This window comes from Cyprinodon variegatus, unplaced genomic scaffold (assembly GCF_000732505.1).
Source record: "Cyprinodon variegatus isolate N-32 unplaced genomic scaffold, C_variegatus-1.0 Scaffold389, whole genome shotgun sequence".
Taxonomy (NCBI): Eukaryota; Metazoa; Chordata; class Actinopteri; order Cyprinodontiformes; family Cyprinodontidae; genus Cyprinodon; species Cyprinodon variegatus.
Genome location: NW_015150842.1, coordinates 180,151 through 206,016, shown reverse-complemented (window position 1 = coordinate 206,016; position 25,866 = coordinate 180,151). Strand labels below are relative to the sequence as shown.

General features: G+C 37.7%; 1 protein-coding gene across 1 annotated transcript in view; it reads left to right on the top strand.

Moving 5' to 3' along the window:
• LOC107092661 (partitioning defective 3 homolog B-like) overlaps positions 1-25,866 on the top strand; it is a 105,577-nt gene that overhangs the window by 8,861 nt on the left and 70,850 nt on the right. The window contains exon 3 of the mRNA XM_015387258.1: positions 19,446-19,566. Coding sequence (XP_015242744.1) covers positions 19,446-19,566 — 121 coding nt within the window. The remainder of the gene's footprint in view (positions 1-19,445; positions 19,567-25,866) is intronic.

Genomic DNA, 25,866 nt, shown 5'->3' with positions numbered 1-25,866 from the left:
GCTCATTGAGTGTTGCACAAACCTGAGAATATTTTTCCAGGGAAATATCCACATTTTTCAGCCTCAAGCTTGTATATTTATCGTTCCTTTACACAAACACACAAGACCTATACACACAAATACAACAGAGAGCGCTTTTAGGGGAAGCCAGGTAGGTCTGTCCAAGTGAGCTTTTGCACATTCATCTAGTCTTGTAGGTAATTAGCAATTGCATGGCTGGGCCTTTGCCATATATCTAGATGTGTCTTTTTTTTTTTTTCCTTACCCAGATAATGCTGTTAGCTTTGGGTAGTTGGATTACTTTTCTTCATAAATGGATGAGAAATTGACCCCTCAGAAACTAAATGTGCAGTAAAAAACTGCTGTAGAGGGAGTAACCTAAGGGCTGGTTTAAGAATTATATTGCATTAATTTAGGTATTAATACTTAATTTTTTTTCTATGTGAATCAAATTTATTTTTCATTAGATGGAAAATTAGTTATCTGATTCATCTAAATTAGAAAATGTACAGGTATGCTTTTATCTGCAGCAATGCTGACTCTTAATCCCAGCTTTTAAATCTAGTAGAGTACCGTATATCAAAAAATCTTTTTAGTTGATCATTGTTAAAATGGTCACACATTTTCTTGCATGTGTCCTGAACATTTAAAACTAACTATTCAAAATGACCAAGAGTGTCTATTCTCATTTTCCTATATAAACACCATGCAAAAAATGATTAAAGTGTGAAATTAACCCTATGCTTTTGTGCCCTAAGTGCCAGTTAGTTATTTCTTGGCTCAAAGAGCACCAGCACTTATACATGTTTGACCAAACTGTTTCTGACCAATGTAAATATATATTTCCTTTACACCCTTGTGGGTATACAGATATACTGTTGGATGTGTATCTTGCATTTTAATAACACAAGCATATAGGCCGACATGCTAATATAACGCTCTGGTATTACTTTCCTACACACTGAATTATGTCACATCCTTGCCTGATAAACCAGATTAAATGTGAGATTAAATGTGTAATTTAGTCTGTCCCCGATGAATTAGACATCGGAAGATTGTTGATGAGAACAACCAGTTGTCTTTCTAACCATGTCTGTTGCGCTCTGACCAATGAGCACAACAGACTGTGACGTAGTAAGCGCGACAGAAAGCTGATGGGGGAGTGTAAACATACAGCCTGCCGGTAAAACGGCGAATACCTCCTTCTTAAAAATGAATGAGCGTAGAGCCTCTTTCTGCTCACGTTTCAACGAAAACCCCAAAGTCTAGTCCTTTCAAAACTGATTCCGAAGCCGAGTCAAACGAGAACTGTTCAATAGTTGTTGCCATCTTCCTTGTTGTGCTTTCTCCGGTGTCGCAGAGCTTTGTCGTCACGCCCTCAATACCCCGCCCGCTTTGCATCCTAAAATTCAAAACACATCTCTGCGTTGTGATTGGCCCGCCAGTTCTAGGGCCTGGGGCATTGAGCGAGGCTAGATCACTGGCAAGCAAAAATTATTATTGATGAAAGGATATTTTTAGGAAGTATGGACATAGATCTGAAATATATTTATTTTATGTGAGTAAGTTATTATTATTTTTATTAATAGACACTGAAGGTAAAAAATAGTAGGAACAGAAAAAGATTGTTTTGAAATAGCATTAAAAGGGGCATGGTGCAAAACTGGAACAACAGAGGGTGTTTAGAACCTTATGTGGGCAATTAAATTTACACTGCATATATGATTATACGGGAACAGCTGTATACACTTGGAAAGGGTTTCAACTTAGGAAAGAATTGGAGAAAAATAAGGTACTAAGGGATTTAGGGAGTAAATGGGCTAAATAGGTGCTTTGGTATAGTTCAACAGATAAGATTGGAGAAAGAGGTACAGTAGACAGAGGTGTATAAAAGGAATGACCATGGGAGCTGGTCAGTGAATATCCAGGGTGAATGAAAAGAAGAATTTAAATGAAGAGTAAAAGGTAAGGCAGGAAAAAGTAAAGAATAAACTGAATGGAGAACTGGCAGTAGAAAGTATAATAAAATGGAAGAATCTGAAGAGGCTGTTTGTAAAGGCAGGGGGAGGTAATGGGAAGAAAGACTAGAAAATGGTCAGAGTGTGTTTTCCGGATTCAAAGTGTGTGATTCAGCCTGGCTAATAAGAAAAAGCTCTCAAGAGGCACTCGTGTGTGCATCCCTTCCTCCCCCCCTTAGACCTCCTTCCTTCAATAGATTCTTTCTCTCTTCCCCCTTGTTGCACTCTCTTCCTCTCATTTATGATTTCCGCTGCTAGTATTTGCACAAGTAGTTCTCAATAAAAAATAAATTCCAAGCAAAGGACATCCGTCCTACAAAAAGCATACACTTGGAAAAGTATACATCGGCACATACACTCTGCCTCATTACAGAACTTTTTTTTTTGGGGGGGGGGGGGTTCAAACATGGTACACAAAGGAACAGCTTCGCTCTTCTTTTATACTGTTATTACTGTTATGCATCAGATATTTCAGTTGCTCAAACAGGGACGGTACACCGAAAATCTGATGAATTAAATAAGCAATATACTGGGCTATTTTAGATTTCCTTTTTTTTATTTCTAAATTTTGGATAGACAGAGCTCCGTAAGCATGACCTTTTCTCTGCCTTTGGAATGCATTTTGACTTGACTGTACCAAAGGGTGGATTGTGAAGGTGCTGGGCCACAATGCAAAACAAAGCATTAAAATTCTCCAGCCTGTACTGCAAAATTTTGCAGTATTCTGCAAACCTAGACTTAAGTCTTAGACTCAAACTTAGACTTGTCTAAGACTATATGTTTGTTGAATACTTCTACATAATCTATGCTGCAGTCAACTCAACATAAAATGCAAATGCTATGTTTCCATAGATTTTATATATTAATCAGAATCTTGCAGATGAACTGAACTGAACATCTGCACAAAGGCAACAAATGCTGTAGTTTTAACATAATAATTATGCAAACTATTGATATAACTTTTTCTTGGATAACTCAATGCAGGAAGGTCTGCCCTTAAGGTAAATTACATTTCAGCATTGACTTTCTACTAGTCTAGGTAATATATTCAACTCAGTTCTAGTGTAACAAATGTACCCTGGATTTTGAAGAGATTTAACAACAATACATTGTGATTTTGACAATGACACGCTGTATTCACCAACTGACCAACATATTAGGTTCTCCCTTCAAATATAGATTTAAAGAGATTTTCGAGAAATTCTGGTCCCTATGATAATTATTTATCCAGGATGCAAATATCTAGCCTGACGTAGTCCGACTCAATTCTAGTCAGAATATGAGTCTGATACTGCTCCATAGAGCTGTGATTATGGGGCGTGTTTCGAACGAACCAGGAAAAAAAATGCCTCCAACTCCTTCCTGATTAATCTGGTCTCTCCCCTTAGATAAACCAGAAAGTTCAACTGACTTCCCGTAGTTCTCCACTTCCAGATTCTTGTTACTTTTCTGAACAAATACATTAAAACTAACTGGTTTCTGTTTAATTCTGCATGTAGGCTAGAAACCTACAAACCAACAAGACATTACAATTACTTTGTCTGAACTTATGAAATTTAACTCTCAAAGTACCTATTACAGAGCAACCTAATCCCTAAATATTCAAGCTCATCAGGAGGTAATTCATTTCATAAAATTAATAAGATAAGAAAATTATGTTATGGCATAAGTAATGTCTCCCACTTTAATGCTATTAAAACTTGATTTTCCAACCATTTATCTCTGTAAACACACACGCCGTACAAGTCCTCTTTCCCTAAAAAGCAACATAACATTAATAAATGGGATGCTTTCTAAAATCCACTTAATTCTGTTGCTTTTAGTCCTTAATTATACTTTAGATAGGTTATCATACAAGATAAATGTTTGGACAAAATATTGTCAGGAATAAGTAATACAAAGGCCAGCCTTGTAACAGTATATTCAATGGGAGTCCAGCGCTATTCTCTTCTAAATCTGTAGTTTGATGAGCAACACTGGCAGCAAGCTGTTTATACGTCTATGAATGCATGTGACCAGGGCCATATCTCGGAGACCACCTGAATTCCCCATTAAGCAATAATTTTTATCATAATCAATCTTTAAACTATCACAACTACTGTTTAAATGTCTTTCTCGATATCACTATGTTGATTGTATTTCACTGTCAATACAGTTCCCACTGTTTTGTCATCTGCTCTATTTTTATATGTACTGTGCATATGGTTTAGTATGCCTGTTTGACAGCTCGTCGCAGTGATCTGGGCTGTTTTTTTTTTTCTTGGAACATTTTTCCTCAAACAGTCTCAGGTTGTTCACACTGTTATTCTACATGTGTGTTAAGATGGCCATGAGAGTCGGTGGACTTTGTGTTTGGTGAACACGTGAATAGACCAAGACCACCATTTTTTTATGTAACGTATTTCGGCGGGTACTGGCTTTTTCTTAGCGGCTGCACCGCAGGACCTCGGCTCTCGGGGGCCGGCCGGGCTTCCCGTGGCGCCCCTGGAGCCAATGGCTGGATCCACTTCAGGGCGGCTGGCTGCCAGCGGAGCCCACGGCTCCCAGGGTTTCCAGTGTGGTAGTGGCTTTGGGATTTACTCGGGGTCGTCTCTCCTCCTCCCTTGGTGGGGGGTCGAATTTCCTGAGTTGGCCCCTCCTGGGAGCCTTTGCTTTCTGGGTCCCTCTGGGACGTCTGGGTCCCCCTGCGTCTTCGGCACTTCATAACCACTATTGAGCATTTTTTCTTTGGTTAAGCTTTACATGCACAGGTGCACTCTAACAAACAACTACAGGAGCTTGGCTCCAGGTACTTAATTTTCAATTCAATTCAGNCAAACAGTCTCAGGTTGTTCACACTGTTATTCTACATGTGTGTTAAGATGGCCATGAAAGTCGGTGGACTTTGTGTTTGGTGAACACGTGAATAGGTGGAAATTCAGCCCTATATGAATCATTTAGACCTGATGCCAGCCCATTTTTAGTTTTCACACCAAGACCACCATTTTTTCATTAAAGTTTTACTGTATTTCGGTGGGTACTGGCTCGTTCCTGGCGGCTGCTCCGCAGGGGCCTGGGCTCCCAGGGCCCAGCCAATGGCCGGATCTACTTCAGGGTGGCTGGCTGCCGGCGGCTGGCTGCCAGCGGAGCCTGCTGTCTCGTCCCCGCGGCTCCCGGGGTTGGTGGTGGCTGGGGTATTTACTCGGGGTCGTCTCTCCTCCTCCCTTGGTGGGGGGTCGGATTTCCTGGGTTGGCCCCTCCTGGGAGCCTTTGCTCTCTGGAACGTCTGGGTCCCCCGGCGCTCGCCTCGGTGATCTTGGGGGGTGCGTCTTCGGCACTTCATAACCACTATTGAGCATTTTCTCTTTTGATAAACTTTACATGCACAGGTGCACTCTAACAAACAACTACAGGAGCTTGGGTCCAAGTACTTAGATATTGACTTCCATACAGAAAGCCTATATTCTTATCTTCAGCTACCACAGTATATATGTCAGATTAAATAATACTACTTATACTTCAGCGATAGTACAAGGTGTTACTTTATTGTATCTCTTATACTATATCCATTGGTTGTGCTGTTCTTTTTACATCTCTTTGCAGGTGATGAAGCAGACTGAAGATGTTTTATCATTATCTCCCTTTTATTTCCTCTTTCTTTAATCTTTTCTCCTATTTTTCCTTTCCTGTTCTACTTATATTGCAGTGTCCATATAATCTGTAATACTCCTGCATGATTTATAATAAAGCTATTTATATGCATAAATCAAGCGTAAAACTAAGACGATAGCCCTACTGCTCCACTTGTGAAAGCAAAATCTGTTGGGCTCTTTTTTGACATCAAGACTATATTCTTATTGCCACATTGCCAGACAGGACACTGTTAAAAAAAAGAAAATGTTTTACCGTATTTCAAAGAGTCCATGATCATATTTATCCTGATGAAATTCATGTGGCTTTTAAAGGACAAATCTGTAACAAAAGAGGCTGTTAATGATGCTGGGTATTATGCATTTTTCCATGTATCTTTCCTTTCTTTCTTGTCAAACCAACATAAATTGTCCATTGCGGAAAAGCGCATTCCATTCTGGCACATGCTTAGATTAAAAATCCCATTGTTGTTTAGAAAACATTATCTATGCTTTGATGGAAGAATAGAGAAGGTATTTTTCCCAGCATGCTTCCCAAACAATTTTTTTTTTACTTACATTATTGACCTCCTAACTGTATGTATATATGCAAAGAATACCTAAAGTAAACTCCCATCCTTTTTGCTGTTTTGGTTGAGAAATGGGCCTCTGTCTGAGGATTTGATGATGGAATAAAGAACAAGGATTTTATTTAATTAAATCAATAAAAAAATGTTTTATTTATCCCAAAGGGAAATCAAATGTTGCAGTAACATAGGATTTTATGTTTTTTTTTTTTTCTTTTTTTTCATTGAGTTCTTAAAGATATTATACACAATAATTTGCAGGGGTTACATATTTGTGGCTTCTTTGTATTTGCCAGATATCTCCACCACTGCTGTGTATGATAGCAGTTGAATAAAATTTGTAGGAAACCACAAAAGTTATTCTGGGTCTTTAAGAGTAAGGGTACCAACGAGTCCATAATTCTAAAGAAAAAAGGACTTGAAAATGTAGAAAAAAAATTTCTCTGCTCCACAGAGACTAAAAAAGTTATAATTTAAACATCCATACCTGTAAATACCAAGTTTATGATATTCCTGATTTAATACCAATTTGCAGATAATTAAAGAACCAACTTGGCTCGTATGAAAATGTACCAAGATAGTTCCCGGTCAGCTACAACTATTGCTGTGGCATAAACAGTCAAACCAGAAGCACGGAGACACCTAAAGTATCTAGAAATGGTTCCAGTCAGATCTTCATCAGTTTCTCACATTGAATAGACCCAAAACTTAGAAGGTGAATAGGTATCATTGCATGCTTCCTGACATTCACTTTATTAAAAATAATTAATCAATTCACCCTTTTGTGTACAGTTCATTTTGATCCAAAGGAAAAATGTTCAAATGAGAGCTTAAGTATTTTTAGAACCTTAAATAGATTTTTAGCTGGTTCCTTATTAAGCAGTCAGGCACCCTATGGCCGCTTTTAATCCACTTAATCCAGTCAGACAAATGGACTGAAACTAAAAAATTGTTTTTATGTCTATGTTTAAAATAAACATGCAAAATGGCATGGAATGTTGTACAGCTGTCTGATGAAAACAAAAACTGCTCTCAAAAAGTATAAAACTGTTTTAATAATATCGATAGTTAAATAAAAACTAATGTGAAAGCTACAACAACATATGGTTACAAAGAGATGAGACCCCAGATTGTGGTGACATTTCAGATTCACAGGTAAGTACAAGTATTATATGTCAAATGTAACTGAACTCTGGCAAGACTATTGGAAAACTATTTATTTTTTAGCAATCTTTTGCAAGATTTTAGTTTGATCTGGATGTTCTTAGGAAGTTGTTTCTAAAATTTCAACTCTCAGTTCAGACATATGGAGAATATGGGAGATAATCATTATAGTTTGGTTAAAACCAGTTCTTGTTGGATAGTTTTGCTACTCTGTCTTCTCATTTAACTTACTAATTTAAGCTTTAAATTAATATCATTTTGGATAAATGTCCAGTTCTTATAATGTCACTTTTTCCTAAATGTTCTTCAGTTATTGCCACTTTCTTCTTTATGCCGCAGTTTTACATAAAATGCTGTGGAGCTTGTTGTGTGCTTATCCTTTCTGATACTTCAATATCAAGTATTTTTTATTCCAAAATTAGCTTTAACTAAGAATTCACTTGTACTATCCCAAACTCTCTGTAAGCAACAGTGGGTGTGATTTAAAAAAAGACAGAATGATGAAAAGGAATCAGAAGTCCCTAAAGCAAACTGTTGTTATAAGGGGGCTGCACAATTATGCAATCAAGCTATCCCTCATGGTCTCTTTCTGCTTTCTGTCCGTCTTTTTTTTTTTTTTTGGTATGTTCCAACAAGAGCATTTTATTACCTTCTGAAAACGAATGTTTTTCCCCACTGAAATTATAGTTTCTCAGTTATTGTGACCTGCAGGAAGCAATGCTTAAGCCATTTACAATCTGTAGAGTCAAAAAAGGCAGAGTCTTCCAGCATTGTTCTGTGCTAGGGACCTTACCACCTGTAGCACTGCCTCTGTTTCTGCCTGTACCAAACTCATGTATACAGTATATATAGAAGCATGCATATTCAGATGACTTGTCCAAATAATGTCATGCCAGTTAGTATTCAGTCCCTGCCACACTCGCACAGACACTGATTTTCATCACGACAGGATGCCACCCTCCTCTGCCACCGCGGGTGCCTCTCTTGAGTACGACATTTGGACAGCTAGTCTGATTGATGTCATGGCAGTCGATAGAGTGCTAATTACTCCCCGTGCGTAGACAGCACCGTATTAGAGGTTGTGTCATATCCTGTCAGATGTATCTTAAAAACAAGTGTCACTTCCTGTTAGCCTGCGGAGGAAAAGAAAGAAACCAAGAGGCCTGACAGCCTATATAACAGGCTCCCACTGAATACACTACCGCACTGTGTGAGAGGCTTTCTTTCCTCTCCGTCTCCGTTCTCACCCCTCTATTTCCACCCCTCTGACCCACCTGCCAGCATTGGTGGTCTTTTGTTGTCAAACTTCATTAGCAGAGATGTCGACTAATTAGAGCCCAAGCACAAGCTCGGGCGATTAGGAAGAAAAAGATGAGATGAAAGGCGAGACGAGGGAGGGGGACAGAGGAAGGATAGCGGAGATGAAGATGAGCAGATGATGAAGAGATTAAGATAAAGTAGGAGGGATAGAGGGATGAATGTTATCAAGGTAGAGATAGATGATTAGGTTAGTTGAGGGAAACAGAAAATATAAAGTTGCAGAAAAAAACTTCAGATTGTAGAGAATCTTTAAATTGTGAAGATTTATTTCTCTTGGATGGTCGTCATGAAAGAAATTGATAAAGTTAATAAAGTCTCGGATCCTTGCAGGCGATGGGCGATTTCTCAACCTAATTAGTTTAGTTCTTTTGTTTTGTATCTCGAAAACAATAGTGTTTGTGAATATGAGACCAAGGAGATGGGTGGAAGATGGTGAAAAAAGATACCACGAGCTGCAGAGCTCATGCATTGACCTGTGTCTGTTATTGTGGTGGAGTAGATCTTTGTTAGACAGGACTGATAATGATCCTCTGCTCTATAACTACACACCAGGGAGAGCAAACAGATGAGGAGATGTTTTTCAGTGTAGAAAAAAAAAGCTTGTCAACATCTGTTAGTATGAAGCTATATATCTATACCTCCTATTGATTGTGGCAGCATATATAAAGAAATAATCCATTCTTAGCATTTATTTTTAAACCCAACATATTTAAGTCCTTTGTTTCCAGTTTGTACTTTAGTCATAAAAAAACAGGCCTTATTTGAATAAAGATCAGTCCTGCTTTGCCCTTGCCTTTTAAAGGTCGAGATAGTCCTCTGTAGAATTGTCTTTTGTCTCCTCAATTGATTGATGTAAATTGTTACCTAATATGAATCATGTCTAAACAGAACGTAACATCTCCTAAGCTTTCAAATCAATTTCAGTTTGTTTTTCCAACAGTATTGATTTTTTTTTTTTGTCTTTTAAAATGCTGCCATGACTTTGTGCTAATAACAGAACATTTTGATTTTCTGAAGGTCAGTCGCCCTTTGCAGGTTTTTCATTTTAAAATCCCATTTCTTATCATCTCTATTTAAAATCTGTCACAAAAATAAATAGTCATGAACTCTACTGTTCGGAAACCACAGTTTATTTTCTCTAAGGGCAACCTTACTCTGAATAATAACTGTTGTCACAAGAAAAATCCCAAACATGAAGCATCTTTGCAGAGTAGTGGCAAGGTCTTCTAAAGGGTGTTATTATGCCTGATGGAGTTTAAGAGGTCCGTAAGAGTTCTGAGTATCTAGTGTAAGGCAGCATATTGGGATTCCAGTTGGAGAATAGTGTTGATTGGGGTTGGGCTGGATACATTTCTATGTAATCCTAAGGTATAAGCCAATTGTGGTGGTGTTTTGCTGGTGTGGGGTGATCTTCGACCACTCATAACATTACAGTGATTATATGGTGACTACATTTCTGTATTTTGATGAGTAATTATGTGTGAGTTTTCACTAATAGTGAAAAAAGTCATTGTTAGTATGCAGTGTCCCTATCCACTTTATTGACAACATTTGCACAAACAAGGAATTTGAGGTTTGTTTTTTCTTTGCTCATATTGTATTACAGACTAAAACCACACTATGTAAAAAGTAACCTTAAAGGGGGCCAGATAAAAACAGGTTAACAGCAGTGTGTACAAGAATGACTTTCTTTTTCAATAAATAAAAGGAGTAATCCAGGTTGCAGCAGTGCAAAAGCCTTTATTGTTCTTGCAGTATATAACTACCCTGACTCTGAGGTGTTAACAGACAGTCAGCCTGGGAAAAGACTGTCTCTCTGTTTGTTAATGTTTGCCATTAGCGCTCTGTAGCACTTCCCTGAAGGTAAGAGATTGAACAACCTCTGACCAGCATGTGTGGGGTCAGCTGAAATGTTAGAATCTCCTCTGTTGGCCCTAGGTCAGTCCCGATGTTCCTCTTTGTAGACCTGTTTGTTCATTGCAGTTTGAACCTGTCCTGTTATATAGATGAACCAAACCACACAGCCATGGATGTGTACAAATCAGGCAGAGTGACTGTAGTAAAGAAGGGGACTAGTAGGTCCTTATCTATAAAGTCTATGAGTGAGGATATCATCAGGTTACCAAAAGGGTTGTTTCTAGTAGCTTTGGTCTGCAGTCAAAGATTGGAGAGAATCTGTCCAGAGGACTCCCAAATGCTCAGGAGTTGATCTCTTGTAGAGGTACTCCAGTACAGTATATCCGCTAGAAGTTAGAAGCACAAAACTACAGAAAACATGAGCAAGCGACGTACCAAGGAAGTCCTTCAAACAGCATCTAAATATTTGAGGCATTGTTCACATTTGTGGTACAGTGGCGATTGGAAGGTCCTACTATGTATAGAGTGTGCTTATGAGGCACAATAGAAGATATGATTCCTGAAAAAGATTTTTGAAGCCTGTGCATCAAATATGGGGTAAGTTCAATGACACTGATGTACATTAGTTAGTCATTAATTAAAAATGTCTTTATCCCTCATTTATTTCAGAAATAAACATTTCAAGCTTAATTTCTTATTGATATAATCAGATTATTTTCTTGAGGATTTTGAGAATCACCTTGTGCGGCCAATTCTCTGCCATCTTATTAGTTGCTGTAGATTCTCATTTTGATGCACGGTATAATCTCCCTTTCAGCCTGCTTTATAAATCAGACAGAGCCAACAATCTAAGTGACATATTTCCCAGGTGTCACCTCTAGTATGAGGTGATAAATCACCTGTGTGCTTTTCTATTCCTGTTTGTTGTGCACCCAAGCCTTCCATGCACCATTACTGTAGCTGCATTGGTGGCAGAACCACCACACCAAAACACCCTTAGGCAACTTAATGTCATATTTATTAAACCTTACAGATAAAAGTCATCTGTAGAAAGTTACAGAGATTTACCCTTTTTGCCATTTGCCTTAATATGTCTCTTTTCATCTACTAACTTAACATTTTGGGCTTTTCTTTATAGTAAAGAATAGATAAAGAAACACCCAGATTGCGTTTCCCTGTATACCACCATGAAGATTCCCATATATTCAGGAAATTTGAATTATTAATGAGGTTATTACGCTGTCTGTAGTTAAGCAGAACTGATAATATATTTTATATGTATTACCACTGGATAGACAAAACTGATAAAATAAGTAAACTGTCTCCAAGTGAATTTAAACCTAAGCATAGTATATTTTCTCTTGTATGTATTAGCTCACTGCAGATCCTGACAGGTCTTACATTACAACATTAGAAATGAATGTTAAATATATATGTCCTTTTTTCCTGAGTAAAATTCAAATACTATTTTGAAATATGCCAGAAGACAGTTTTTTAGGGCTGTAAGTCCAGATAAAAAATGATCAAACCAGTGTGGTAAATATTTATGGATTTTAATGGCAGGGACATTTTTCTTTACTTTACAGTGGATACTGATATTTCTTTGGGCGTCTGTCATCCTGTTATTAATGGAACAGGAGTCTTAATTATTAATGGCAGGGTTATTACCAGCTATGGCAAGTTTTCCATTCAGAGTTTTAAACATTTATGAAATTATTATTGGTGTGACAGAGCAGGAACCAGAGATTGATCTTGCTGTGCTTCCCTGGTTGTGTGCGGGGAACTTTGAGAAAGAGACCATGGAAGAGAGTCCTTTTCCTTGAAGGAAATATCTGCTGTATTTTGACTACTGTAAAAATCAAGTTGAAGTTAGATAGTCATAATTTGCATGTAATTTTGTAAAGAAAAAGTTAATAATCAGAATCAGACATACTTTAATAATCCCAGAAGGAAATTACAGTTTGAGTACAAACAGTACAAATAAAACATTTACTTTAACCATTCTGGTCGCTGTTCAAGCAAAGCAGGAATTTGTCTGCATTGTCGGCAATGTTGGACCTGTACCCAGACTATGCTGAACTCCCATAAGGTAGCCCCCTCTCACCTGCCCTGTTCAGAATCTTTATGGATGGGGTTTCTAGGTGACACCAAAGGCCAGATGGGATCTGATTTTGGGACCGGTGGACTTCACCCCTGCTTCTTATGGATGATGTAGTTCTGCTTGCTTCCTCCTTTCAAGACTGAAGGTAAAACAGCAGAACAAGGTTTTGCTATTCCTAATATGAATCCATGGTTCTTGACCTGAAAAGGGTGGTGTGTCCACTTTAGGTTCAAGGAGAGTTCCTGCCTCAAGTGGAGGAGTTCAAGTATCTTTGAGTCTTGTTTATGAGTGAGGGGAAAATGGAGCGGGAGATCTATAAACGGGTTGGTGTGGCACCTGCTATTATATGAACGTCAATTGTGGTGAAGAAGGCTGGGCAAAAAGACAAGCTCCTGATTTACCAGTCGGCCAGTTTCTTCCTACACCTATGGTCATGAAATCTGCATCATGAATAAAAGAATGTGAAAGATGACGCAGATATTTGTGTCTGATGCTCCATGGTTGCTTCCCTCTGGAGATGTTTCAGGCGCATTCTACAGGGATGAGGCCCAGGGGAAGGTCCAGGATAAGCTGGGAAGACTATGTATCTTGGTTGACCTTGGAACACCCCGGGCTTCCCCCAGAGAGCTGGAGGATATGTCTAGGGAGAGGGAATTCTGGGCGTCACTGCTGAGACCAGATCAATACTGAGACAGAGTCACTGCTGAGACAGAATCACTGCTGAGTAGTTGCTAAGGCCTAGTTGCTGCTGAGCATGAATTATTGTAGAGACCGGGTCAATGCTCAGACTGAGTAGTTGCTGAGGCTTAGTTGCTGCTGAGACCGAGTTATGGCTGAGACCAAGTCACTCGCTGAGACCGAATCTCTCACTAGACGAGTCATTCCTGAGACAGTCGCTGCTGAGACCTAGATGCTGCTGAGACTGACTCACTGCTGAGACTAAGTCACTGCTGAGATTGGGTTAATGCTGAGACAGAGTCGCTGCTGAGACCAAGTCAATACAGAGATCAGTGCTTAGACCGATTGCTGCCGAGACAGAGTTGCTCCTGAGACTCAGTCACTGTTGAGGCTGAGAAGCTGCTTAGATCGAGTCATTGTTGAGAACAAGTCGCTTAGACTAAGTCACTTCTGAGACGAGTCATTGCTGAGACAGTCGCTGCTGAGACACACCTTAGATATTTTTGTGTATTTTTTACTGTTTTCAATGCTCCACTTTTAAAAAAATGAAATTGTCTGAAGACCTGTTCTTAACGAAATTTCTTTTTGTGTACACTTGTGTATACAAAATGACAAAATAAATCTGCCTAAGTCTAAGATATTTTACTAGAAACATTGTATATTTACATCTGCATTAAGATATTTTACATGCTTTTAGCCAAATCTACTTACAAGTGCTGAGCATCATTAAAGCTTTCTAATAGCAACCTTGGCACACAGATCGAGTGCTAAATCTGTTTTATTTTTCTGTCCAGATGGGACAGGTGCAAGTGTGAATGAAGCCTGTTATGGCTTTGGAGGTGTAAAGAGAGAAAGTGTTTGCTAAAGAAATTTCTATAAGACATTTCTGAAAAATCAATTAATGTATTACTCTAAGTAGGCAAATAATGGCTACAACTACTTTTCTGGGTGTTTTGTATTATTTAGAGGCAGCAATCAGGACCACAGCAGTGTCATGAAATCTGCCATTTAAATGTGATATTTTTTTATAGGAAAAAAAACTGGTTTTTGAATCTGAGTATTAAGAGATGATGATTGAATGTGTAAGAACTGACTTTTTGGTTAGACAAAACATGTGTTTGATTAGCCTACAGATCCTTGCACATCTCCTAAAAAAAATCATATCACAAAGACTGAAGCCATGCTCTGTTCTTAGATGCATCATGTCATGATGCTCAAATGAGATATATTTACTTTTAGGATGAACAATGCTCGTTTTGAGACAGCTGCTACATACTTGCAGCTGCCATGTTCTGACAAAAAATATAAGTATGGTTTTATTTCATCTGCATAAAACTCAATTTTAGGCAAGGATTCATATTCTCTCATATGACAAGACTACTTATGACAAGTCTGTGATGTGTGTTTCAAAGTGAACAGGTCCAATTGCAAAGTATTGTGGAACGACATGATGCAGTAATCTTTCATATCTAATATTTGTTTTGCAATATTAAAATGTCTCTTTTGTCTTTAACCCAGAAAAAGGGTATTTTATACTGCATAAGATCTTACTTCTGCTGCCTGGGTTCATCAAATAGGTCCTGTGTCATTGACACTTTTTACAATTTACCATTTTTTTACCATTTTCTAGTTCTCACTTATTGAGTGCCACACAGGGAGAAAACTGGCATTATGCACCTTTTGCTAGAAGACAACCACACTAAGACTTTCATAATACTCCGAAGCACTCAGATGTAAATAAGTCTAAGTCCCAAATTCTGCACTTTTAGTAATGGGTGAGTGGAGATTGTTAAGATCTTATCTGCGTCTAAATGACTGTGAGATCTAAAGAGGAAAACATATTTAGGTTTGATTTCTTAGAAATTTGGGTGATTGTCTATTATTGAATTAAAAACAAAAGTTTTATCAGATTCTTCTCTACCTGTCCCATAAAAAAATACACAACCCCAGAAGTAGCTTCTATGGACTCAGTTCTCAAGACAGATTGATTTGCTACGTCTGTCTGCACTTAATTTCTCAGAAGGACTTGAAACCATTCTCAGCATCTAGTTTTCGCTGGTCTTCTACATACAGGATGTCATCTCTTACCTCATGTCTGTCTTGTTCCTGCCTGTGTTCATATTCTCCATTAGGTCAAACCAGTATTTACATGAATTAAACATCTTACTAATGCACTGATTTCTGTATAGACAAAAATCCAATATTGAGCCCTTGGTATGAAGTGGCTGTTTTACATAATATTAGACCTCCCTCTCTTCTCTCTTTCTTTTCCTGACCTCACAGATGAATGACATTAATATTCTATAAGGAGGTTTTAAAATAGATTCAAACCATATATAATAAATATCTTTATTTTTGAGTGGACACTGCATGTATCTGACTTACCAGATACATGACAGCAGCTCTGTGTTGTAGTGGTATATCTGTAATATCTGAGGGAAAACCTTTCAATTGTTTATCTGTTTCATAATTCATCATCTTAGCTCATGATAACTGTCAAAATAACCAGAAACAACTTCCTTTGCTTTTCATATCATAATCTATTATATTTCTACCAATCTGTACACAGACAACTGGAACTTGTCATTTTACCGTAGCCTCCTTAATGCACCGACCAAAATGACCTGCTGCCTTTCAACCACTTTTTCTTCATGTTGAATACATCTTTATCATTCTTCTTCCTGGGGAGTGCCTTCAGCTGCAAAAGTTGCCAGTTTTCCACACAGTGACATGGTAGATAATCTGAAAAAATTTAAGTCCTTTTCTTCTTTAAAGTGGCATTTCTGTTCCCTGTGAGTCATGAAATAAGCTGCCTGGTTTGCCCATGCCCAAAGTTGCCTCTGCCCTGATTGAACCCTACCTGGGTTCTGAGAGATGAGTTTAGGTGTTACAGCCTTCCATAATTAAGCAACAGGCTCAGTTTGGTCTGCTGTTGCTGTTCCTGCATCTCAGGATGAGAAAGTGGGAGTACATGACCATCCTTCAAAGTTCTGAGCTGCCTGTACATGAAGAGTAAGGTCAGTTTATCCTAATCTGGATGTCATGATCGGAGCAAAGGTTTGGAATTTTTAAGGATTGACAGAACTAACATTTTTCCATTCAGCATAAAAAAACATATTTGCAGACTTTTTAACCGAAATTGTATAAAATCCATTAAGTTTTTCTTCTAAAGATGAACACAAAATTAAAAACTCTTTTATTTTTACTCTAGTTTAATATTTATCGATTCTTTATAGCAGTGGAATAATCCCTTTTATTTTGGATTTGCCTTCAACTTTTCATTTACAACAATGCTTGTTTATGTCTATGTTCAGGTTAGTTAGAGAAACATGTTGTCTTTTTAATTAATGTTTCTACTTTTGTTTTTCTGGATAAAGAACTGAAATTCATTCTTTTTTTATTATTATTAATTATTTATTTATTGTTGGATTTTTTAAGGTAGCCAACCAACTATCACCTTCTTAAGAGTGAATAAGTAAAAAAAGTCAATTGTTTAAAAAACTAAGTTTAAAAGTCTTATGAGTTAATAAGTTTTTTTTTTAAAAAGCAAAGAAATCTTTAGCCCTAAAAGTTGTTTTGCTCTGTCATCAGGTTGATTTCTCCTTCGAAGGCTTCTATTTCAGAGTGACGTTTGGTGTTTCTGCTGACAAAGCTCTCGTTTGCTTTTTGCCTTAAAGTGCAAACACACACACACATTCATGCAAGCATAAAAACTAGATTATGTGTCACTGAAATGCAGCATCTTTTAAAAAAATACAGAATGCAGTTTGATAGCTACTTCTTTGAGACTGCAGTTATTCAAACGATACAGAGAAACTGCAGCACTTCTAATTTAATGTATCTTCAATTGGCCTAGAAAATGTAAAACATGAGATGCAAGGTGATAAATGTGAAGCAATCTGATTAAATATTGTTCATTTCTTAGTCTAAATGTTTCCTTTCATTATTTAAGGGTTGCATGTTTCTGTTTTTTTTCTTCTAAACAATGCATTTGGCTGTAAATTTAACAAAAACAAATATCCACAAACAGCAAATAGCAATATTCATTCATGATCCCTCAGAATGCGCTGTGCTCACAGAATGTCCTGGAGCCATTCTGATGGTATTTTTGTGTATGTGTATGTTGCTCTTTTTCAGACTTTTCATAAATCACCTGATGTTCCTTCAGAGCATTTTTCTTCCCCTCTTGCTCCAACTCGGTTCATGAAATTGCAAACTGCATCTCTAATGTTGCATATGGCCTCATACTGTATGTGCATGATATGACTTTCTGCATTTCCATTATGTGTGGGTGAGTGGATATGTGTGCATGTGCGTGACTCACAAGGGTGCCCAGAGTTCAGTGTTGATATGCTGTATATTTCCTGCGTTGACAGAGAGAATATTCATGAAATGATTGATGGTCTTGTTTTCTTTCCTGTTGCCAGAGAAGAAGGAGGAAAAAAGGAAACAGAAATAGATGCAGGCAGTGAGAGTGATCAAGGGATCGGTGTATTCATCTCTGCAGTCAAAGTTTTGAAGTTGATGTTGGGAGGATTACTGTTTGAATAAACAGCTGACTTGTTTGGCCTCATCACCATGAGGATGACTGTTTGATTATATTTTCCTCGATGTATTATGTGTTTACTGTTGGATTTCTGAGTGGATCTTTTGGTCAAATCCCATTACCAGGAAACTGGTGACATTTGGCCATTATACATTCAAACAGCGCTTTTATTTTGGTACTTAGAAATACTAGACATAAATTCTTATTTTTGCTGTTTTAATGTTTCTCAATGCATAAACAACAGGAAAAAAGAAACACTGGTAAAAAATTGTATGAGAATATAGAAATACTTAAAAGAATCTTGCTATTTACTCCTGTTCATCTCTGTTATAAAATATGCTTGTAAAATAGCTCTAGTAGGTTTGTGCTCTTAGTTAAAAATACATTAGTTTCAGTTTATTTCTGTGAAATAATGTAGATAATAGATGAAACTGTATTGTTGTTCTCTTAATTTTGACACGAAAACACAAATATACCGTTATTTCTGTTAAAGGTATTGTTAAGACCCACCCTCTTCATTTAAAACAAAACAATGCGCGTGCGAGAGCATGCACAAGCCCATTTCTCCTCGTGCACGCTCAGTTTAAAAGTTGTTGTTCTCATAGCTCTTATGCACAAACTTACTGTTTTCCAATGTCCACCCAAACCCCAAAATCCCTTCATCACTATATAGAGCGGGAACTTTATAGTAAACTGAGTCAACTTACCGTTCCGACAGATGATCACTTCCCCGTTGGTCAACTCTACAGTGCCTGCGCCATCTTTGTTATTAGTCGCTGCTGTCGGGTAGCAGCAGCCTATGGCGACAGCAGGACGCTGTGATGGCAAATCCCATAATGTTCTGCGAGGAGAGCTCTCCGAGCAAAGTATTCTGGGATATATCTGCCTCTTCTTAGGCCTTTCTTTTCGTCTCATACGCTTAGCAGACACTCTTTTTCTTTTACGACCCTTGGCCATTTTCAAACAACCGTGGTGAGAAAGGTGAGCTTCAATTAATTGCTGAAACCGTAGCTCAACACAGATAAATGCCTGAATGTATGCCTGCGCTGAAAAAGATAGCTAACGGGGCGAGCACATAGGACGGCCTTACGCAAACAATATAACTGGAATGACCGACAATTTGGAGGACCACTTATTTAGATGATCCATCCAGAAATGAAAGATCGTCCTCTATACTTTTAAGTAATAAAGAGGAAAATATTAAAATGTGAAAGTTTTAGTTATGTTAGCGTCCACAACTGAAAATCCAGCAGGTATCCACCTCCAAACTCAGAATATTTTTGAACTTCTTTTATATAACTCATCATCCATCCTGGCTTGATTAATGTCTGGTATGTTGGATGACTTGCCATTAAACAAAATGTGATTCATTTTTCCCTGAATTATGTATGTATATATATATATATATATATATATATATATATATATAAACAGATCTTTTTTTGATAATTTTCTTGCAGTATATTCATGACTGTGTCTTTTTTGAGCTCTCTCTGCTTGCTGTGTGTCTGTGGCTACCTGCCCCTACTAATAGCTCCTCATGTGGTCTGATGTGTTTTGTTGCAGCAGCATGGACCGCATCCAGCTGCTAAGAAGAGAGTATCAGCAAGCGAGGCGAGAAGGCATGGTGCCACCATATGAAGAACTTGACCCCAGACACAGAGGACATGACAGCGACCCACACAGGGTATGTGGCTCAATCTCAAGCTAAACTTGGCAGAAAAAAACATAATCCCCATTATTGGTTAAAAATTAGCAGAAACACAGCTTTTGAATTAGTTTTCTGAAAATGTATTTCCATCTTGATCCCAGTGTCTTTGAGTTGCATGGAGCGTACTCTCTTCCTCCTCACACGCCATCAGAGGAGTGATCACTACTTTCACCGTATCTGCCAAGTGATCAAGGCCCTTTAGCTGTCAGTCGTGAGGTGCTTAGTGATGTGAACGGCTCCTGCGGGTATTTTGCCGATCACACCGATATGATATGAACGACGCACAGAGAAGATAAATAGAGGTTTGAGTCACTTGTCATCCCGGAGGTGCTGTTTTTCAAATCACAGACTCATAATCACATCCACACAGATCCACAGCGGAGGTTAGACTACCTGAGTCAATCCTAGAAAAAAAGCTCGCCTTTGATAAACATACTGGTGGATTAAGAGTTTCCTCTTGCATCCACAGCAGGTGTCATCATAAAGCTAATGAAACAACACTATTTGCCAAACATCGCTAAGATTTTATCATAAATTCTAAATAAATTAAATCTATTGTTTGAGTGAAATCCTTGTTGTAGAGAGACATGAATTTATTTAAGATTCAATGTTTGATTGAGGTGGAAAAGCAATCCTCCATTAGTGAAAGCTGTAAAAATTATTATTATGGTTTTGACCATCAATTAAACTTGACTTAAATTTAAAAACATCTTCTATTGATTGCATATCAGTCGTATAAGACAGAGAGTGTGTGCATATTTGACAGAATACAAACTCATAAGGAGGGTTTGGTGGCTGGGAGCAGCTCTACAGCGTTAGAATGAGCGTGTTGTGCTACATGAGCACAACCGGGCCCATTACTAAGTCCTAATGTTTAATCATTCAGCTTGATTGATTGCCCAGCCTTAAAAGGTACCATTTTTTAATTAATGCATTTTTCATTATTTAAATTTGAAGCTTAGTTTTATCAGTTCTGCTTCTGAGCTCCCAATTTGTATTGAGTTTTAGTCAGGTGAGGCCTCTCCAGACCGAGGAGGGATTTTGCTTGCTTATGAGCCTCGCTGTGTCTTATCTTACATTATGTAAATGACTTATGAATCCTGCTCTGAATATGGATACAGACTGAGCTTGTAAATCAAGAGGTGCAGTTTGTCCAGACAGTGCTGCTTGAAGAACTCCTCCTATTAGAACAAGATTAGATATTGTGATGAGACAGTTACCTTGAAGAAGTCTGAATGCTTCTGCCTTTATTACAATAACTAACACAGTAATCATAATGCTGTATTAGTTTTTGTAATAAAGTTTTATAGTTTGCTTTATTCCCTGTTTAATTCAGACAGGTTTCAATGTATAATTAAAAGATTAAAGTCTGTCATCATTGCTGTTAATCAACTTTTTATTAACAATTAGCTAATAAAAAAACATGATTATCAAAACGTCTCCCACACCTTTTATTAGTTGTTAATGATATGTTTAAAACAAAATCAGCACAAAGAAGAAATTAATAAAATTATCCCTTTTTTTACCTCAACAATTATGCAAGACTTTATCACATCATCAGCATTTCTTATTGGGGTATTTCTAGTTGCTTTAAGGAGTGGAAAAACAAATTCCTGCTCTCCAATTGTAAGATGGTGTTTACTAAACAAACAACTGCGTTGCAGCCCTTATGGTTTATATTAGCATTGTTTTAAAACTGCACAAAATACAACTGAACAATAGAGAGGAAATAAACTTGATGTGCTGCAGTTGAGGCTCCTTCCCAACCTCTTCCAAAGGTCACAGATTGCTGTACAGTACCAGTAGAGTCCTATAATTTCCGCGATCACGGAATCGCGGACAAAAACGCGGAATTGGCAAATTAACGCGGAATCTAGTGTAAACGCAGAATTTCTACATTTTACATGAAATTCTGGTTTTGTGTGGGAGAAGAACGTATGTCGGGGGGAAATGCACATCGGGGGACGCAAATCTGGGCGACACAACCCCTCCCGCTCCGTCATTTCTGCTCACCCTCCCCCATCAAAACATTGAAAAAATGGCGAAGCGGCTCTCCACAGCTCCGCTTTCGGCGAAAAAGTTGAGAAACACTTGCTTACATACTTGCTGTATTTTGCCTTGTTTTTCATGCACTTTAATGTACTGTGTGGAAAATATGATTCTTTATGAAATACTTTATAATTCTGAAATTAAGAGGTCCTATTTTATTTTTTTTACTTGAAAAAGCTAATGGAGCACTTTTATTTATAACCATTGGTTCATAACCATTCATATTTTGTTAGTACTTAGAGTGCAGTGTTATGTTGCTTCATGCAGTAAAAGTACTGAGTAAATGTGTTTTTTTTTTACCTCAATAAATTTAAGGTCATTCCTATTTTATTTGTGTACATTTTAATCATTAACATTAAAAGCATATTCTTTTTAAGACTGAAATAACAGTAAAGGGTAAAAAAAACTGAATTCGCAAAAATTAAAACGGAAAAAAACGGAATGTGGGAAAAAATAAAACGGGCCCTATACCAGCCACTGCTTCATCAAAATAGTTAGACTGCTTCAATGTCAGATTTTAATTTCACCACATTGATATAAAACACCCAAACTGCTGGGTTTTATCTCAGAGTGGGCTGCACATTACATAGCACACTCTATAAGAGGTTCCTGGTGTTTTTCTTGTTTTTTTGACAGTAAAAGCTTATATTTAATCCCCAAAGTAACCTTTATGCTTCAATAAAGTTACCCTTTCCATGTGTTGAATATTAACATTAAAGTTTCTAAATATTGACCAGTGTTTGATGAGGTAACCTGTATGTTTTGTGAATTACTTAAATGAATGACCCTACTTTAGAGTTTGATGTGTTTCAGTTAGTTAAATAAAGGAATTGAAAAGGAGATCATAAGAGTAGCAGTTACCACTGCACCTAAGCAGCCCATCTCATTAAGAATGATTGATTTAGTAATTAAAACAGAGGTGATTATTTACCTGACTGGCTTCCTGTGTGAAGGGGAATGGGGAAAAACAATGGTTATGATAGTGAGCTGGTGGCAAGCTAATTCAATTTCACGTTTATTGGTTTGTTTGCATCTCCTTAGGACCTTTTTATTTTTTGAAAAGGATTTAGTGAATATTTATGAGGAATTAAAGTGATGGAAAGTTAATGTGCAGAGAAAATGAATGAAAAAGAAGGAGATAAAGGCCTTCATAGAAGGACAGTGAACTCCTCATATAATGTTACCCCGCTATATTGAATGTTTTGCTTTCCCCCCCCCTGCGGCTCCATTACCATTTCATTGATTCATGGTTATGGTTTAGCTGTCTCTGCTAGCAAAATTATGTTTGCCTAAAAACAATTATCAAGCAACAAAAGCCTCGCCACAACTTGGTTTCCAAGTGAGTGCATTCTGTGCTTGTGGGAGGATGTATTTTGGAAGACAACAGACTTTCTCCCCAAGGAAAGGGGAACTAAATCAACAGGGCGCTGTGCTGTTGTCACTTACACACAGTCTTACACACAGTGCTACATAGAGGAGACTTTAAGGAAGCCAATTGTTGTGGGCGGCGCAACAAAGATTTAATTATCATCAACAGATTTTATAGAGTTTTTACCCTGGAAATCTACTTTAGACCTAAACGGATAATTGATTTACATTCATTTAAGAGATAATCCTGCTTTTTTTGTGTGGTTTAAGAAAATAATCATCTCCTTTAGTGCTTTAATGTCTAAAATGTAGCTATTATCAAATAGGGCTTTTAACCTAAAAATGCAGCATTTGTTTATGATCTAATGATACAAACTGTGAAAATAAGGAAAGAAGCATCTCAGAACGGATACCGAATTCGTCTTGCCCAATTAAAGAGATCTTCACATCAATGTCACTTAGAGTTTATGTTGTTAAGGTAACCCACATGTTTCTCATGTATTTTCCATCCTGATGCAGATTGAAGCAAAGGTTGAACCTGACCCTCTATAACTTGGCTGAGAAGTTGAAAAATGTATCCTTAGAATCCTTCACATACCTTAGTAATAGCTTGCAATTTAGCCTCATTTTGCAGTCAATTCCAGGTTTATGCTCGTTGATAAAAATATGCCTCCCCAAGCCCGACAGATGCTGGGGATTGTGCTGAATTGGACAAAATCCTATATTTTCTGCACTCCATAAACCTGCCTGTCAAACTCCACAGCAGCTGAGCTCATTCAGTTTCTCTCTGATGACTCTATCCTCTTCGTCACACTTGCTAGGCCAAGCAGTTCACTTGCATTTGCCTTTCTAATGTCGTGCTTGTTGTGGCGTCTCAACAAGCTCCCCAGTGGTAAACTGTTCCCAAAGAAGCAGTGGTCTGCTGTAGCTAAATTTTTAAAAATAAATTCAGTTTGGAAGTTTGCTGAAGAGTAGCTTCTATAACTTTGCTGCAAACCTTATATTGCAGTGGTGAAACAATTTGAAAGGTTGGAAAATAGAATTAACATAATTAATCATGTAGTATTCTAATCAAAGTTAATACGTCATAAAAATTTGATTTAGATCATTTTTATTGACGGTTACCAGCCTCCAGGGATTAAAAATAGCAATTCAGATTATCAATCAGGAATTATTATCTTACTTTGACAGGACATTTGGATATTTAAATCAGTTGCAATCCTCGATTTGAATTAACCACTTGTAAATGTTATTTATTTATTATTTCTCACTTAATTTGTCATTTTGAATCATTAAACAAACCACAAGAAATAATATAATTCAGGCTGCTAAATCAAGTTGATTCTGACTCTTAGAAACACTAGATAAGCACAAATAATAAACAAATAATTTCTTGTTACAGCAAATATTCTGTTTAAGAACACCACTTGAACACAGTGACCACTAAAAGGGCAAAGATAATCTTGATTTTAGGTAATTGTTACAGTTAGTGAAGTCTGACATAATTAAATTATGAATAGCTATGCATTAAACCAACAGCAAATATGGTGTAAAAAGCATTAAAGCGAATTTGTGATTTGGCACAAACGGAAGTCTGTAGAATCAGAGACTATGCTCTGGCTATCCCGGGGGGGACAATAAGCTAAGGAAGCTAGCAGCAGCTGGCTTTGATCCCATTACACACACAGTCCAGAAAAAGAGGGAAACATTAGATGAAAGAGATTGAGAGAGAAGGAGAGAGGAAGAAGAAATTAAATGACCAATTGGTTGACTCTGAAAACTACAATAGAATCATGCAGTAAAATTCAATCACAGCTCAAGTAAATACCTACTGTAGCAAATAAAGCATTAAAACATGTTAAATGCCTAAAAATAGCTAATAAGAATAATGCTTTTTTGAAATAGTGAAGATGTTCTCAGCCGCTGCAGCAACCAGTGAAGGACAGGCAGTGCCCGACAGTTAGGAGAAGAAAACCAGAAAAGCCTAAAGAGTTTTTCATGGTTCAGAGGAGGATAGCAGCAAAAAGGAAGTGGCAGGCCAGCTTATATGATCCTCTTCGTAGGAGCACAAAGCTGACCTGGTATTGTGTTGGTTCTTAGCAGGTTGAAGCTTAAAGCCAGGGCAGGCTGTGCTCGGCATTCTGGTGGGGAAGCAGGCCTTGCTTTACTGCTGTTTGCAGCTTAGAAGAGGAAGGAGAAAACTAGCTTCTCAGGGCGTTGAGTTGTCGAGCACTTCTGGTTCCTCTTCTCATCTAGCTCAGTCGTGGATGATGCTGGGTGCTCGTGGTTATTTGGTTCTGCAATGGATTATTATATCCTGGCCAAAGCAATTCCAATGCTCTGTAATTCCGTTGACTTCTACAATGGAAGAATTTTGTGTCTCTGGTATTCAGTAGGACTTTCCTCTTAATCCAATATCAGAGGTGGTTTCTTCTCAGCAAAGCTGACCAAGAGCAATCAAAATCTTTGCCTTTGAGTTCTGCATGCTCAGAGCTTCCAAGCTTCGTCTTTGAAGAACAGGAGTGCCAATAACTTTTGACTAGCAAAATGCGGCACCACCTGTTTACTGCGTCTCGGGGACAAGCATAGCTTAGCTGAGGTGGACACCTCTAGTGTGACATGCTGGGAGATGTAGTTTGTTTATGATGATCTGGCTCCATAGCAGTTCTTTATCAAAATGCATTATTTTAGCACATTTGCTTCTCTTGTCAACATGGCTACATTGGTTATAAAAATAAATCCACTTGCTTTAATCGTTTGATAAAATCATTGTTTCTTATCTGCTTGTTGCCTTTTGGCTATACCACAAAAAGTGAGGCCCAACATAATGCTGCCTTTGAAATACACCATGCATCCTGT